Source organism: Lemur catta, chromosome 3 (assembly GCF_020740605.2).
Source record: "Lemur catta isolate mLemCat1 chromosome 3, mLemCat1.pri, whole genome shotgun sequence".
Taxonomy (NCBI): Eukaryota; Metazoa; Chordata; class Mammalia; order Primates; family Lemuridae; genus Lemur; species Lemur catta.
The window spans coordinates 38,629,583-38,647,995 of record NC_059130.1 but is presented as its reverse complement, the minus strand read 5'-3'; the positions used below and the strand labels follow the sequence as shown (position 1 = coordinate 38,647,995).

At 46.0% G+C, this 18,413-nt stretch overlaps 1 protein-coding gene across 2 annotated transcripts in view; it reads right to left on the bottom strand.

The window, feature by feature from the left end:
• ASTN1 (astrotactin 1) overlaps positions 1–18,413 on the bottom strand; it is a 309,276-nt gene that overhangs the window by 154,197 nt on the left and 136,666 nt on the right. The window contains exons 3-8 of one of the 2 annotated variants that reach the window (XM_045547290.1): positions 16,790–17,183; positions 15,223–15,369; positions 14,038–14,145; positions 9,295–9,444; positions 8,120–8,287; positions 430–514 (exon numbers count right to left, since the gene is read on the bottom strand). In XM_045547290.1, coding sequence (XP_045403246.1) covers positions 430–514; positions 8,120–8,287; positions 9,295–9,444; positions 14,038–14,145; positions 15,223–15,369; positions 16,790–17,183 — 1,052 coding nt within the window. Of the gene's footprint in view, positions 1–429; positions 515–8,095; positions 8,288–9,294; positions 9,445–14,037; positions 14,146–15,222; positions 15,370–16,789; positions 17,184–18,413 lie in introns of both variants that reach the window. The other variant, XM_045547288.1, reaches the window with a different exon arrangement.

The following is an 18,413-nucleotide window of genomic DNA, read 5'->3' as shown; positions in this document are numbered from 1 at the left end:
TGGTAAAAACAAGTTCCTACTCATATCAGTCTCGCAAAGCTCGTCAGGCTCTGGGAGACCTACACTGAAGTCTGTGTGGCTTTGCGTGTGTCTCCAGCAAAATCACCAGCTAAATTCTGCCTGTGGAATCCTTGTGGCTGGCAGCAGTGTGAAAAGGAAGAGAGGGACAGCTTGATTTGCAGATCCCAGCTGGAGGCTGTGGGGCTGCGGGTCAGAGGCATCATCTTTTGACTCGTAAATGGAGAAAACGATGCAAACGTCATTGAAATGGTATAAATATGGAAAGGCACAGTGACATTTTTACCCATTGACTGTTCAGAATATAGCCACCCTTTAGCTCTGTTCCTCTCCATGCGGTTGCCCCATGTCACGTCTGAGTAGGGAGCAGTGACATGTGGGAACCGGCTCACTTGCCATCCCCTCACTTACCCCTGGTTTGTCCCCCATTCGTTCCGAATGCAAAGGTGCTTGTGTACGGGATCCTTCATGTAACCTTCGTAGCAGAGGCATTCCCCTTAGAAGGAGGGTAAAGAGGAAGAAAGAGAAACATGAATGAATTGATTAACATGTCTGCATTTGAGAACATTGATATGTGATAGTCAGATTGAATTCAGACCCTGCTAGTGGCACGAATGAGACAGTAAGTCCCATTATATCTTCCACTCCCCTCTTCACCACCTACATGATGAATTCAACTACCAGACTCTCCATTTTCCAGGATATGATCATTTTCCCTAGAGAAGGAAACAAATCTTTAGAAAGCACCTATTGTATGTAGTCTGCAAGCACAAAGTCCAACAATTCTTTGAAGGACGTGACTTTTTCATCTCTATTTTCTCAATGCCCAGTATACCACAAGGCACAAACCAGGTCACCAATAATGTTTACACACTGCATAAGTGAGTTATTTCATCATATATTTCTAGGAACCTTGAAAAGTAGGTATTATGAATATGTCATGCTGATGAGGAAAGGTAAGGTTTGGAAAACTTGAAGGACTTGTTCATAGTTTGCAAGTGGCAGAGTTAATATTTGAAACTTTGTGTGTCTGTTTTACCCAACAGGCCATGCTGCTGGCCCACAGAACAGCTGCTGTCTTTAGAGGAAGCCACTAACACCTATTACTGTTTTATAGGAACTCTGGGTTTTAGGTTTTAAGTGAAAATGGCTAATTATTGTGGAGCTGGTAAACAGAAGCATCTGTACAATTCTGCATTCATTTAGGATATTACTATGCTTCATTGTCATTGGTTACTCCATTGGTATGCCAAGAGGTCCATGAACCCTCTAGAATTGCATATAAAACTGTACATATGTGCATATGCATTTTTCTGAAGCAGGGTTCCATAAAATTCATCTAATTTACAAGTAAATTCAAGATCCCTAAAAGGTTAAGAATCACTGGTCTATTTAGTACTGATCCTGAAGAATATTGTTGCTGCTTCCTCATGCAATGCTATATATCCCCAGACTACTAGGTCCAGTTACATTAAAGCACTAGTTGTTACTTTTTTAATATTTGATTATTTAATTTATAGCTAGTGAAAGAACAGAATGTGACTTACTGAAATTTGTAAATCACAAAGGTGCCACGCCTAAGGAGACAATGGACATACCACTGCTTTCTGTTTCACAGAAGAGACACTTAGAAAGGATATAGAAAATAGCTTTGAGTACTGTTTTCTCTTTCTGAAAATAAAACCCAATAAAAATGAAGTGAAGGGGCCTCACAGTTAAGATTGGATAGGGTTTGAGCAAGGGGTTTGTTTTAACATCTTGGCTTAACCACTCATTTCAAGACTGACCTGCAAGCTACTGTCCCTCAGAGCCTCACTGACCAGGTACACCCATGTTCATCCCCCAACCTGCTCAGCTCAGCGTGCCAAGGAACAGAGTGAAATGAGTAACTTCTTAATTTGTGAAAAATTAGGGGGGCATTAGATCAGGACACTGTCTCCTGCATGGGAATTCTGGCATCCGCATGGACTGGATCCACAGTAGATTCAAATTTACTGGTTTCTGTGGTGCTGAGTCATATCAAGAAGTGGTCAGGGAGCTCTGAGTCAAACATAGAAAGACACAGCTTGAAATTAGGTGGCTGATGTGGCTTGCAGATGAAGGCTGTTTCTCTGATAAAAGGAAAGGTAAAAAAGGCACGTACAGGAAGGCAACAGAATGACATGCTAGGAGCCTGGCTTCATACCTTCTCAGTTCCAAAGAACGCCTGGACCCCAGACTACCAGTTACACAGGGCAGACTATCAGTTACCCACTAGGAGCAGGCCTTTGACAAATACTGGGTAATGGAAAATAAATTAATTAATTAGAGAGTTTGCTCTAAATGTACAGATAACGCCACCCGCCCCACTCTCAAGATGCAGATATCTAAATCAATTAATAGGTCCACGGCTCAGATATACTTCTCCCTTAGAAAATATTCTCCTGATTGTCCTTATGGGCAAATAGCCATGGGCAAGATATTTTAAAAAGCAGTAAACAAACTCAGGAGGTTGGCAAAACTATCACTTGGTCTCGTAAAATGGTTTCAGCTGGACACCTTGCCTAGAATTAAGGAATGACCAAAAAGGGAGTCCTCTTCCACATTTGATAGCAAGTTACCACAAAACATGAAAATAAATGCAGTAACAACTCAAAGAGTTCAAGCGGAGCCTTATATCCTACTGTTGGCACTACCTGCCCTTTGCATGGTGCATTTTCCTTCCCAAACTTCCTTCGCAGTCATTCTGTCCTTGCGAGGCCCCATCATTCAGTACCATGTGGGGACACACCACCAACAACACATACAGCTTTTCTCCACAAAATGGCACACGCAGCCCAAAGTCCGAGAAACAGAGAAATTTTCAAACACATCATACTAGGGTTCGAGAATATCCAAAAATTTGCGTCTCAAAGCATCCTCACTTCCGGAACCCACCAAACTCCCCTTGTCTGTGTTCCTCCACAAAACCAGTTGGCCATCTACCCTGAAAGGAGCTCAGACTTGATGAGGAAAGTTGCTATGGTAACCAACTGCTAAATCTTGACTTTAAGAGGGGTTTCATGCAAGCACAGGCTCCGACTGTTAGCTGTGAATTTTAAAGACCCCACAAGGGTGTTGGATGCCCTCCTAAGCTAGAAGCGTTACAGTCTCCGCATCTGCTGCGACAGATGGCGGGAACACACAAGGCGCCGACTCTGTGGTGGTGCACACAGGAACCCAACGGAGAGATGACGTGTCGTGGCACAGAGAAGTGCCCGGCCAGGACACAGTGTGCCCTGCAGGAGGCACGTGGGCAGCTGCACTGCCAGACAGAAGAGCCCCCTAAAGATGGTCCATGTAGGGTCTCAAGACGGCCACACTTGATTTGTGCTTGGTGCCCCGAGGGCCAACGCCTCGAGGTACTTTGTATAATGGGTAATGCCTTTGGTCATTCCCTGTTTAATAGCTGAGGGACCAAGGCACAGATCTCATTCAAGGATCAAAGACCTTGAAAGTAGGGCTCCTCAGACACGACTGGGCTCCTTACACGTTCTTCATAAGGTAAATGCAGGTCGAGGCTAAAAGCCCGGAGTCACCTCTACACTTCAGGGAGTGGCTGGCTTTGACTAAATGGAATTGGGTGTGCTCCATCTAAAAGGGAAATATTTATAAGACATCTGGACTCAGGTAGTATCTAACTGCTGGTCTCTCTCCCCGTGGAGACATCACGCAAAGGTCAGGTCTAGGGTCCAACAGCCCCCATGACTCTGGGAGGGGAGACAGAGGACAGGTGCCAAAAGTATATCCTGAAGGAAGGGGCTGAAATAGAGTCACAAAGTGGGTCTGGAATGAGTGGGCAATCCAGGTGACAGGAACTGAATGAGGACTGGGTTACCCTGCCAAATCAGGTTCAAAAACCTAGGGAAGATTGGAAAGAGAGGCAGCGGTTCAGGACCAGGCAAAGGGTAAGAGGGCTGGATTGAGTCAGGATGCGGGTCCGATGCCCCGCAACAGGTTTCACATATGTCCCCACGGCTGGCTCCGGCCTATGGAAAGACCTGGGACAGAAGGGATCTCAGTGAATATCTTGGATGGAGATTAAAATTTAATTTAGCTTGGAAGCCTGTGTTCCTTGCAGAACCATAAAAGCTACATATCTTGAAAAGGGCAATGAGGGTCTGTGGCCAGGATTGATGAGGGCCGTGAAATGAGGCAGGTGTGTGGGGCCTCCGCAGCTGTCCATATGGCAGAACAAAGGCCAGGAATAGTGGAGAGAAAAGTCGCTGAAACCAGGCAGTCTGTGTTGCCATCAAAAGACAAAACAATCACATAATCATACAACCACAACAAAATCCCTTAGAAAGTGCCCAAAAAGTCAGCCTCTGGCTGGGTCCGGTGGGGCTCTAAGCCATACGGCCTTAATGTTTTCTGTTGGCCCAACTTGACCAGAGACACCTGTGGCTACAAATCTGGGAGGGCCTGAGAGAGAATGTCAGTGTGCAGTTGGCAAAGGGCTTCATCAGAGGGCTGGGGCTCTGCCACAGCCACTCAGAAGCAGAGCAATTCTAAGCCTTCCAGCCTGTTCCCTTCCTGAAGCTTGAGCAGTGGGGTGGGCTTGCGTAGTGATCAGGAGTGGGAGTTTTGAGTCGGGCAGCCTGAGTGTGGAGTCCAGCTGAGCCATTAACGAGGCAAGTGACCTTGGGCAAATTTGCCAACATCTCTGTAAAATGGGGATAAATGTAGTGTGGACTTCACAGTGTTACTGTGAAGCTTCAATTACATAATTTAAGTAAAGTTCAGTGCTTGACACATAGTGAACTCTCAATAAATATCCCTTGTCCTTATTTATACTGCAAACCATTTTCCCACACATTTCCCCCTGGTTTCCCTGCCTGGAAGGGCGGTGTGGAGCTGTAGCACAGGACGCTTTCTGCAGCTGTCAGTGGAGGAACATAACCCACGTGCATCTTGAGTTTCCACACCACCAAATGCTAGGACACAGCTCATCACAGGTCCAGAACTATTAGAAGAGGGTCACGGAGTTCAGTGGAAGGTTGGAAAGGGCAGATCAACCCTGGAGTTTAAGCCTGCCGTTCCTCAGGTACATCCATTTCAAATCAGAAAGTCTGCGGACCCTTGATGATTAGAAGAACATTTGCTAGTGCTTACTATATTCCAGGCATTGGGCCAGGAGCTTTAGGTACATTACATCCCTCCCAGGTAGCACGTTGCTAGATTATAAATGGAGAGGGAGGCTGGAATGGAAAACAGATCACCAGGTTTCCTCCAGCTCCAGTTCTTCCCTGGATTTCTGACACATCTTTAGAAGGTCCGGTGCCAGGTAACATGGCACACTCACAGGTTCTGGAGATTAGAATGTGGACATCTTTGGGAGTCCATTATTCTGTCTCCTATACCTGGTGTCCCGGAGTGTTGTGCAGGTGACAGGTAAACGCGTGCTCAGCTCTGGGACGCTCTTAGGAAGGGTGCTCGAAGAGGGCTCCACCCGCACCAGAGACGGCTCCTTTGCGGTGACTGAGCATCTGTGTTTGTGTGTTGCTTGTGTGTTTATGCACTTGCACGGGTGTGTGTGTGTGTGTGTGTGTAAAAGTATACCAGTGCACTTGCACAGCTCCACGTATCCATATGAGCAGACCCCTCAGCGTGGCTGGGAAAGTACGTGTCCCAACACTATGACATTTCCAAGGAAGCTAGCTGGAGGATTGTAAAAATAATGTCGACTTGACTTGAAGCCAATTCCCACACTCAACTCTTTGGAGAAAGGCTCTAGGATGGAGTGTGGGAGGCGATAAAGTTCCTCACTGATGAGTGTGTGGGATGACCACATCATCCCTTGTGCGGAAAGAAGCAGGGGGAGGACTTTCCAATTCCAGCATTCATGAAAATAAAAGTATTTGCAGCATTGTTTCTCAGCTGTTACCCAAAATGTAGACGTTGCACCTTAGTTTTGTTGTGGGGTCTGGGTTCTTATTTTCAGTCTTCCTCTGTGGCTTTCCACTTGGAAATTCATTAGCTGTCACAGACCCTGGGAGGCCATTAGCAGGGGAGGGGCTTTCCAAAGTCATTTTCAGCAAGGATCAGAGATGAGACATCCGGAAGGGACTGAAGAGTTGATGGGAGAGTGTCGCTGTCGACAAGCAGCTTCCCAGCACATGGGACAGCAGCGTTTAGTAATGGTTGGTGCTTAAATAGTTTTGAACGACAAATACGTTGGATCTGATATGTCTGGAGAAATGAAGCAACCTTTTGTAATCCCATCCCTGCTCTGATTTCATAACAGATAGAACATAGACTCTGCTTTAGTAGCTGCGGCACTTTGGACAAATCGTGTAACTTCTCGAGGAATTTAAATGCTATTCAAAAGTAAGGAGGCAGTTTATCACTAAGACCTCTTGCAGCATATAACACCAATCCCTTCTTTCCACATGGAATTGGAGGCATTTTCTGTTCTTTAAAACCCAAGTAGAAGCATCTAAGGTCCTCTGAAGATCATGCTTCTCTCAGAAGTGAGTTTAACAACTGAGATTGTCCCAAATTCTTCTAATCCAAGCCAGTTGAAGAGGTAGGGTAAAAGAGACCAACTCAGTTGCATGGAGAGCCCTCACCTCTGAGATTAGCTCTTTCTAATTTCTCTTGAGCAAACTAGCTTTTAGGCACAGTGCATAGCCCATCTGTTTGGTTTGGTGTTTGCCTGGCAGCGTGGGAGGAGCAAGTAAGCAAGCACAGTCTTAGACATCAGATGTTTAAAATGTTGTACTTTCTCCTCCATATGGGGGCTGAGAATCTCTGTGATGAGCCCACATAAAACAAATTTAAGACTTAAGAAGGTGAACTGTAGATGTTGCAGTTACCTGTTACTCTCACAAACAGATTTAGTAAAGGATTATAACAGAAGTAAGGACTCATCCTCTAGTAAGATCCCTCTACCTTGGTGCCTGAAGAAGGTGTGTGTGTGGGTGTGTGTGTGTGTGTGTGTGCACGTGCGCACATGTGTGTGTTGGGAAGGGGGGCTGCACGTGACATACAAAAATCTTGAGGAGTTAGCCTCTAACTCTGGCAACATTTTGCTTGGGGGTCTTAGATACCACTTCATCTCTTTTCTTTGCTCTGAGACGTCATGCTACTCCTCTGGGAAGTCTCTGTGGTACTCAATGTACTGGAAACAGGTCATTGTAGAGACTACTGTAGACGAACCCCTTCTACAATGAAAGTGCAAAGCAACTTGAAATAAGAGGTCTGTACTCCTGGATATGTTGGAACCCGAGGAGCAATGCGAGTGCTCTAATTCATGTCATATCTGAATTTAGACCCTCATTCAGAGAAGCCCAGCCCCATTTGATAGTGTAATAGACTTAAAGATGTTCATACTCTTTGACCCAGTAATCTCTCTCTAAGATCTATCTGAATAACTTCAAATGTGCCCTGCATTTATGTGTAAAGATGTTTATTTTAATAGTATTTATACAAATTAAAATGTTAAAGCATCCTAAATGTGAAATAACAGGGGACTGTTTAAATGAGCTATGATATAGACATACAATGGAATAACAAAAAGCCATTAAAATTATGTTGCTGAGGATTATTTAATGATTCTGGAAAACTCTCATGATGGAATGTTAGGTGAAAAAAGCAGGAAAAGTCTACTAGACTTGGTATGCTTCAGGAAGCCTCTAAACATTATGCATAGAAAAGAGATTGGAAGGGATGATACTAAAATTTTAAAAGTGATTTATCCAGGAGCTAGAAATATAGATTAGTATCATTTTCTTCTATAAGCTTTTCTAAATTTTCCAAATTTTCTACAATAAACATGCATTAATTTTATAACCGTAAAATGTCTAGCCCCAGTAGCTAAATATCCAAAATGGATGACAAACGGGCTATGGAGGTCATCCTAAACCAGTGTTTCTGACTTGGGGCTACAGTTTGGATCCTTCCAAGGCTTCTGCCAGAAAATGAGCACACAGTGTTGGCCAATAAGCTCAGGTTGCCTGCATGGCTGAGGCTCAAGATGGCAATGGGATGGTGGAATTGGGAGGGATGGTCTGAGCTTCAAGGGAGTGATTGCAAGAGCCATGATCTCTCTGACAGTTACCCGCTGCCCGGTGCTCCCGCCTACCAGTTTCGGGGTCACATTGGTGTTCACAGGGGTCCAGAAGCCTCCGGGCACAGAGGTCCATGGCCCAGGGCCCACTGGAGTTCTGCTGAGAGAAGAGAACCACCTGGGCAGGGTTCAGCCAGTCGCTGGCATCCAGCTGACTCCCCTCCAGCAAGATGAAGCGGCTCCCTGCAGGGGGAGAGAGAGGAAGCATGCCTGTGTGTGCACACACAGCACACATGCACGAGTCACTGAACACGGAGGAAATCCCAGTCTGAGGATTAGTCCCAACCTAAGGTCATTACTCCCACCAGTCCTCGCTTGTCATTAGCCCCAGAATGAGGGATCAGCTGGAGGCTCGGCCATCACCTGAACTGCTGTGAGACCAGGGACGTTAGGCCCCCAGCCGCACTGTCCCCATATCCAATTTCTGCAGGGTGTTCTTAAGGGACACAGGGGCAGAGTAGCTCTGTGGTGGCCATGGCATGGCACAGCTCCATCAGACCCAGCCACAGGCATTGGCACTCATCCAAGGAGCAGCCTGCCCCCCACTGCCTGTCCTCATGTGCTCTAAGAAGAGCAGGCCCTCTAAGGCTACATGTGCAGTGCCCACCTGTTTTCAGTCCTACAGCGATGGAGAGAACAGACATTGACAAGTCAATTAGGTGCTCTGGGCTTAAATGATTCAGGGACTCTCAGAACCTGTATTACACCCTCATTATATTGGGGTCCCCATGGATGAAAGTAAATTATTACTTCTGAGTTCTAGGCTTACACCAAGTTACTGCAATTAGGAATTTCTCACCCGGGCATACCAAACTAAAGCATGGGTAATCCTTAAACACCTCTACTACTCCACGTAGCTTTTCCCTTCCCAAAGGCTAAGAGCATCTTTGTGTCTACCTACCTGTAGCCAGTATGCTCTGCATTTCTCTACAAAGACAGGGACTTATTTAAAAATCAACAAGGATGAGAGTGGGCACAGAGAAGAGGAGGTGATCTCTTCAGCTTATTTTTTAACCTGCTGTCTGAGTTCATCTGTGAGCCATTCAATCTTGTCCTAAACCTTATTTATTTGAATTTAGTTTCCTCCTAACTATAGTAATAGGCAAAGTGACCACTGGCTTTCTAACCTTTGCCCAACCTGAACACCTTCCCTTCTAGGGGAGGTCGCATCCTCAGAAGAAGGGGCTCACCATCAGCGATCAGGTGCTCAGGGACGTGCAGGGTGATCTTGACAACAAGAGGGCAGCTGACGTGAGAGGAGCACACAAGGCCAATCACACAGCTAGTGATGCTGATCAGGGTCAAGGTGGTCTTATTCACAGGACTTCGGGGAGAACCCACTGAAAGCAAGACACAAGCAAGACACATGGCGGTAAAAATCTTGGCATTGAGAGTCCAACTTGACCTTTTGTTGCCCAACCTGGCAAACAGGGGAGGCAGTTGGCAGATTTAGCCCAGGGTGGGAAATGTCTCTGGCTGTTTGACCTCAGCGACCTTCATCCTCATGGGCACCATGTCATCAGTTGGAGTCAGAGAGGATTTGGCCAACTGATGGCCTTCGGGGTCAACAATGGTCTGTTGATCACTGTCACTCTTCTTGGGCCAGGTTCACAAGAAAAATCATAGTCAGGGGCATCCTCTCTCTCCCACTGCCTTACCGAGCACCTAGCTCTTGCCAAGGGCAGTGGGAACGCTTTAGCCCACGCTGAGCTTCCCATGGCTGTGCATAGAGGGTGCTCTCCCCAGGGCGCCCGCTCCCACTCCCAGGGCGCAAACCACCGCACCAGGAGGACCTTCCTGAGCTGGAAGAGCTCTTGCCTCCTCTATGTGAGAGAGCCCTACCATCTGCCTCTTATTCTGTGGGGCCTGGAATGAGAAACATGGAATCTCTGCTCTGCGTGAGTAGACGGTGTTGTCACCCTGGAAAATGCTGGAGTCCCGCAATCGCTGGAGGAAATAGTCGCTGCTGGGGAATGGGGAATACTCCCAGGAAAGCGGAGACTGGGACAGGGAGGGAAGGGCTTGTTTGTTTGTCTGTTTTGAGGTTTGGGGTGTTTTTTGTTTGGCTATTTAGTTTTTTGTTTGTTTGCTTATTTTTGTGGCGGAGAGTTTAAAATGATAGTCAGCAGAAGGACCTGCAGAACAGATGCTTAAGAAAGCAAGGCAACAAAATGTGTGGCTTCTGTTAATATTTATTGCCAATAATACTAAAAGACACCCATTATGGCAGGCACTATGCTAAGTGTTTTACATACATTGTTTTATTTTTAATAGTTGTTTCTTTACAATAAACCCATGAGTCTGTCCAGTAACTACCCACTTTACAGATGAGGAAAATAAGTCTCCGAGATGAAGCTCATTGTGATAGTCAACACGTATGAAGTGGTGACTGTGTCAGGCACCAGTGCTCAGGGTATTACAAGGCTCACACCATGGAACAATGATCCCAACCTTAGAAGGCAGCTCTCCCAGAGGAGCAGAGGGTTAGAGAAGCTGCAGGGTCTAGGGCCAAGCAGCCACTCCCATGAGTGGAGCTGGGACCAGAACACAGGTGCAGTTGGACTGAGGCTCCCAGAACCATGCACTGTTCAGTCTTTGGGCCCAGTGGAGCCTTTGTAACTCCTGTTCTCAGGAGCACAGGAATGAGCTTTTGGTTCATGGCTGCACCCCTCCTTTAAGGGAGCAGGGCCCTATGAGGGGGTGTGTTGGCATTAGCTGGGAGATAGACTGGAGGACAGAAGGTAGTCTCTGAGTCCTCTCTCTTTGCTACCTGGGAATATTCTATGCATGCTACTGTCTTTTCACAATGGAGTGTATCTCCCCACACGTATGGATCTCCAGCCCAGCCCATGTCTCAGCAGCAAATTCACCACCAGAACATACCTCAGGCATTCAGATGCAACATATCCAAAACTGGCCTGGCCACCTTCTCTTGAACCCGGCTCCCCTCCTACTTCCGTGGCCCTGCCACTTACTTGGTTTCTCAAGTCAGAAAACTCCACCATGCCTAACTCTTCCTTATTGTTCACAAGCCACACAGCCTCTGCACCAACCCTCCACTGACGCTGCCACATTTTTTCATTTTGTGTCCAATGTTTCTCTGGCCTCCATTTTCTACATCCATACCTAACCCTTGTCATCTCATACCTGCACTACAGCAGCTGCCACCCACCTGTCTCCCTGCCTTAGCCTCGCCCATGCTCACCTGCCCTGCACGCTGCCCCAGAGGGACCCTTCATGAAGCAGAGTAGACAAGGAAAACTCTCTTTAAAAGCTTTAGTGACTCCAACTAAGCATCAGGTCCAAGTCCCTTACAGTGAAGGCCATGTCCTTTCTGGCCTCTGCTAATCTTCCAGCCTTATTTCCTACACAACCCACAAGCTTGCACCCTAAGCTTCATTCTAGTAAACGTTTTACTGCTCCCTGACTAGACTGTCATCGTTTATGTCTCAGTGACTTTGCACATATTATTTCCTCCACCACAGAAGGCCATTTTGTCGCCTTGTCAGCCTGGTATACACGCACTCTTCACATCTGAGCTCAGACAACATCTCCCTGTAAACACTTCCCTGAAACCTTCAAGAACAGATTCTCACTCACTGGTTGGTGTTCTTCTAGCCCTCCATGCACCCTGCTGTCACAGCTCTTATCACAGTGCCCTCACTCTTTACGGGCAATTATCGCCCCTGTGATTGCAATAACTTGCTACTGATATTCCTGTCTCTGTGGTCTTTCTGCATCATTACCCCATAATCCAGCATTTCCATCAGGCTTCTGAACCTCCAGTGGTTCCTTTCCACCCACAGAAGCAAGGGCAAACTCAGACAAGTGGCCTGTGTGTGCCCCTCGCTAGCTAGCCCATTCTCTAGATGTACGCCTACCATCTCTGGGTGCTTAGGTACTTATATTATGGATGACAGCTGCCACGTTCAACCACTTTTACTTCCTTGAGAACACCATGTTCTTTTAAGCATTCAAGGTTTTGCATGTGCTATTTCCCTTTACTGAAATGCCTAGACTTCTTCTCTTTCAAGAAATCCTACACCTTATATATAACCAATTTCTAATTCTTTTCTTTCTTTCTTTTTTTTTTTTTTTTTTTTTTTGTGCTTCCTATTGCTGTCAGGTAGAATCATCTGGTCTCTCTTCTGAGTACTCAATTTACTTTATTTATATTATTACATTAAGCCTTCTCACTGTGCCATGTTTCCATGTTTCTACCAACTTATCACAAAGCCTTACCCATAGCAGGGGGGTTATAAAATGTTTTTGCTGGTCTGATGGATATATCCATCATCCAGTCCACTTTAACAAACACAAGCATCTACTATAGGCAAAATCCTTCACTAGGCACTTCGGGAAAATAAATTAGGCAGGCCTCATCCCCAAGAAGCTTCCAGTTAATAGCAATAAACAGTTGATGCATTAGAAAAGCTTGGTATTTAAGAGAAACAGTTTCATGAGGTAAAGAAACTCATTCTAATTCCTTACCATGGATTTTCTTAAACAAGACTTTATTAAAGCAGGAAACATCCTGCTTTGATCAGGTTTAGGTTGGCTGGGCCTGGGTTGAGTACCTGCTATCTGTAAACATGCAATGAGTATCAGAGGAGATGGGGAGACCCTAATCCACATCTCACTTCAGGAAAACTGGGACATCAGACATCAGAATACCCAGAGCCCCACTGATCTCTTGGGAAAGATGGTAGAAAGAACTTTCATTATACTGATAGCAGTGAAGCCTGTAGAAACTGGGATTTACAACTAAAAGGGCTTCTTCCAGTTTCTGGGAAGAACACACTGATATGAAGGGAACTCAAGTGCGGGGAGGAGACAGCCAAAAAGCATATGTCTTTTGGGGGGCATCAGCTGACTGTTGGTTCAGGGAAATGCTATTGAATGTAGTATAAGGTGATGCCACTCAGATATCCTACATTATGTCTTAAGGGACTCTGTCCAAAATTCTTCTAGACAGGGCACTATAGAAACCTGAGGCTGCACCATGGAGAGTTCTAACAGCAACAATGGTAGGAATTTCACAGCGCTTTAGCAGTCACCTAAAAAGGCACATTTTAATATAATTTAATCCTAATGTAGTCCTATGCATGAGCTATTGTTAATTCACTTAATGTGTGAAAGAACTAGGCTCAGAGAATTTGTTGTCCTGATCCAGTATCACAAAGCAAGTAACTGGTGAAGCCAATTGGTGCGTGAACCCAGAATTTCCTCTGTGATGATGGTGATACCAGCAAAATCATCAGTGGTGGCAGCTGCAGTTGCCATAGCCATACCTGAAGCCACTGGACAGGAGAGTGGAGAGGCCCAGCTAGTAGCTGTGCAAAAGGATAGCTCTGCCAATGCTGAGGAGGATGGATTAGCTACCTGAGCCCTGCCAGGAGGAAGGAGGAGACTTGGAGGCTTTAGGGTCCTGTAGTTCTACCAGGCAGGGGTGTAGAGATCAAAGACCATTGCACACATTTTCAGGCCATAGATCATCCCCCAACTACCTGCCCCACCCTTGCCTAGCTCACTCCCAAGGCCCATGTGGCTGAGAAGGCACGGGGTACATACACTGTCCATTTTTTCCACATATGACATACTTTATCAACTTTATTTCCTTTGTCTAAACAGCAAAATATGACTCTCGAGGATTCCAGAAGGAATTGAGAATCTTCTGACCAAGAAATAGCCTTTCAAACAACTTGGAAACTTGTTTGAGAGTGCCATTATCTGGGAGAGATGATTCTCTGAAGATTTCCACTCTAGGCTCTTCTGTCTTCCTTAGGAGGAAACACCAGGTGTGGTCCAAGAATTCTTCGTGCAGAAATTGGCTTTGGTCCACAGAGCCTCCTACCCCATCCACCACCTCCACTGCTCCCCAACTCCCCATCCCCAGACCCCCATCACCTCCTCTGCCCCACCGTCCTTCCTACCTCTGCTGCGCCTCCGGCTCCTTGAGGGGTCTGTGTAAAAGGTCAGCTGGGGGTCATTTTCTGCCTCTGTGCTAGAGTCCCCTTCAGGGTTCAAGAAGGCAGAGCCAGCTGTAATGGGAAAGAGCACGGCCAAGACAGCATTTTCAGTGTTGTCTTCATGACAGCAAATCATAAGGCAAGTTCAACAGAAAACTCAATAAAAATGGGAGCAAGTAGACTGGCAATCTGAGGGAAGCAGCCCAGGGGACTGGGACCACATCGCATACAATTTGTTTGAAAAGTAGACCCTTAAGACAGCAATCACTGGAGCCCTTCCCCCCCACCCCAGCCACCTCCCCATGGCTAGGGCCATTTCTCCCACCTACTGACCCAAGGGGACCCCCAGGGAGGGTGGCTGGAAAAGGAAGAAAGGTAAATTTACTTCATTACAGACTATGATTCTGTTAATATGAGGTTTAAATTACGTTTTAAGAGGTGCAGGATATTACATTTTTAAGAATTTTTGGGGGGTTCTAGAATTAAGATATATATTTAATGCAAAAAGAAGAGAATAAAGAAAATACATAGAAATGTGGAAAGGGAACAATCCTGATGTCCTTTGAATCCCCTAAATCTGAGAAAAAATCTGCTAATATTTGATATATATACTCCCTGTCTTTTTCTGATACAGAAACAGGTAAAGGTTTTTTAATCCCCCTTTAAAATGACATTATGCTGTACCTTCTATTTTATAACCTCATTTTTTTCTCATTTAATAGATAGGTGGGCAAGTTTCCATATTAACAAATATAGATCTATATTATCATTTCAAATGGCTGCATGGTGAGCCACTGGACAGTAGACAGATGTGCCAGGTAGTTAACCAATTCCCTGTTGATGGACATTTAAGCTATTTCCAATTTTTCGCTTGTTTAAACAATGTTGTGATGAACAGCCTTTTATACACTTCTTTGCACACTTGTCCAATTATTTCCTAAGGATAAATTCTTGTTGGTGAAATTACTTGGTCAAAAGGTTTACACATTTAAATTTTTTGGTAAGTAGCATTTAACTGGCCTGCAGGAAGACTGTGCCAGGGTATAGCCCCTCTAGCCATGCATGAGAGTGTGAGTAAAGGGTATTAATGGCCCCGTCTCTGCCAATATTAAGGAATCCACCGGCAAGCCCTACATCAGACATGCATACCTCTTGCTTTGTTGTTGATCCGCTTTCTCTGACTGCTGGAGGTGTGAGAGAGCAGGGTGGCCTGCTGGTGGTTGGAGTCCACTGGGCTGGTGGCAATGATGTTATCTTTATACTTGTTCATCAGCGACAGCTTGGCATTGTCACTGCCTGTATAAGGAAAAGTCAAGGCAAAGACTTTAAGAGAAAAAAAAAAAAACAGAGAAAGTGAGAGCAAGAAAATCAGCATGAACCCAATAGATGAGGCTTCGCAGAATTGAAATAAGGAACCTACAAAGTGAGAGACTGGCAGGAAGAAACTGCCAAATACTCCTCTTTGGTTCTAGGGGACTGCAAAGTTCCAGGAGAAGCAATGAAGTCAGGGATTACAACCAAAAATCCAGTTCAATTAATTCTGTATTGATAAGGTCACCACTTGTAACCCTTTGGCTACATATAGACTGCAGATTTGTTTCTTTTGGTCAGCATAGGGTTTTAAAAGAAGTGGAATCTGAGAGCATTCAGGCAGAACATGCCCTCTCTCTTTCATGGCAGTCGACACCATTCCCTATTGTCTGACCCCCCCCTTCACCTATTTGTGTTGTCTGCCTGCCCCCTAAAGGCATTTGGAGTTGGTAACCTCTGAGCACCATATATCTCCCCTATTCTCAAGGAGTTCCCAGACTTTAAATCTTATTAGGAATTGGCTATTCATATAGACTCTCTTCTAGATAACAAGCAGAATGGAAACCTCTGTGTGATTCCACTCTTTCAAGCCTCACTGAAAGTCCATCTATCTTAAGCAACATTCAGCATCATACATGTCGTCTTTAAAGATAATTGGGCAGTGCTTTGAAGAATCACCATCAAGCTTTCATCTATGGAGATTTGCTTCTTCACAGAGGTTTGAAAGAGAGACAGGTGGGCTACTGTAAAAGAACAGTCCTACTCTCTCTGCATTTTTTAACCCTGATTTTGTTCAGATGGATTAGGTCAAGTCTCTTCCAGCCAGTGTCTGCACAGGTACACAATGCATCTGAGGTCTGATACCTTGATTGCATTCCTTAATTTTGTCTTTAAAGAAGTACATCCCTTGTAGACACCACAGAGATACAGGCAAGAAAACACAACTAAAGTATCCCAGGGCCTACTCTCAGAAGTCATAGAAAAAAAAAAAAAAAACAACATAAAAACTGCCCCCTCCACTTCATGGGAGAATTAAATTGCCAAAGCAAATATACGGTATACAGATAAGTTGTACAGTTGTACACATATGTTGATTTTTCTTGCTATCTGCTTATTGCCCAAAGTGTTGCTTTTTATACACCAAAAAGGCTCCTCTGTTGGATATAAACGTATCTCCTCACCCAAGGTGTGCTGGAAGAGGAAAGGGATTCAATTTACACTCTTCTGATTTTCAATATTAGAAAACACCTCCCATTGTCTCAGGAAACAAGCTATTCTTACCCACTAAAAGGGCTCTGGTACATCCCACTATGCAGGACAATCAGCTGTTGCTACCCACTCCCCAGCTCCCTGAGACAAAGGCCCAGACAGCCACCCCCACCCCTCACCTGTCTCCCATCCCCACCTGGTGTGAGGTCCATCCCTGGCTTCTCATTGCAGCCCTGCAGGGAGTCAAGGGTGCGGGTGACCTGGCTGGCGAAGTCCTCCCCTCCGTTCATGCACTCCCGCTGCAGGTGGTGGCGCAGGTCAGTGATGTCGTACTCATAGCCATCCAGGATGGGTGTCTCCCGGATGCTCAGGGTGCCGCTGGAGTTGTGGCCCTGCACGCGGGCATTGCGCAGACTCTCCCGCCCATGCCCGCCGATCAGCACAGAAGGGATGTAGTGAATCTCATTGGCTGCCTCGGCGCTGGCGCTTTTCTGGGGCTGCGGAACCCGGCGGCGTTTGCACCAGCGCCGGCGAGTGTACAGGATCATCACCAGGCACAAGATGGACAGCAGCAGAGCGATCATGCCTCCCTGGGAAGAGAGGACCACGGATGGCTGTGGGCAGACAGGCAGGCTCTTCCCAGAGCCACTGCCCCTTCTGCTACCACCATTCATCACTCATCATTCATTCCGGTGTATTAAGCACTTACAGCCATCATCATTCAGCAGTGAAGGGACAGATTGCAGATTGCTGTGATCAGTGTTTAAGGTGAGAGGAAAAGGGAACTGGGATGACCAGTGCATCATTTTAAGTGATCCAGTTGCTTCTGGCTTAGCAAACAGTTTGAAGAAATAAGTCTTTGTGATCGATTGTAAGTAAGTGTGTGTGTGTGTGTGTGTGTGTGTGTGTGTGTGTGTGTGTGTGTGTGTGTGTTGAGAGAGAGAGAGAGAGAGAGAGAGAGAGAGAGAGAGAGGGAGAGAGAGGGAGGGAGGGAGAGAGGGAGATAGCACCTACAGAAATAGGGGAGAGAGTTTATGTGTTAAGGGAAATCTGCTACACATAAAGCTGCTTTCAGGCCATTTTTTTTTTAGCAGTGCAGGGTGGCATCTGGTTTCTTCTTGTCTCACATCTAAAAATCAATCACAGGTAGGTTCTAAAACTAGCACCACCAATTATTATAAATTTTAAGCCTCAGATTCCTCCTCTGTATAATGGAGAAGACACCACTTAACCCCCCAGGGTGGTTGTAAGAATTAGGTTAGCTAACTATGTAAAGGGCCTAGTATAATACGTCACACATAATTAAGGCTGTTCTCAGCATAACCTTAAACATTTCCATCTGAGTAACTGGCCCAGTGGGGAAAACCATTGACAAATCCAAAGAGAATTTTACATCCATCTGGAATTTACCACCAAGTGTGGGCGGAAATCTCACCATCTGAACATGACTTTTTGGGCCACAACTTTCCACTAATCACGCAGTCCTGAGTGACGCTCCCTGTTCTTGCTAACACTCAGGGGAAGGGAGCAAGACCAAGTCCTGGAGTCAGGCTGGCAGAGGGGTTGCCTTCTGAACCTTCTGGTGCTCAAAGGCCACTCCGGTGTCTGTCGGAGGCGATGATGCAGTGCTCAGTGAGACCGAACACCTTGCCTGGACATCCACCTGGGGCAGCGTTTGGAGGGAGGGCCTTGCAAGCCCGTGACTGCACAGCACTCAGAGCACACAGATCTTCCCGTGTACAACCTACACTCACTCCCTTTATTTTGGTCAATATCCCTCCAAACCTATTTCATTCGGCCAGGGTGTGCCACATGGTTCT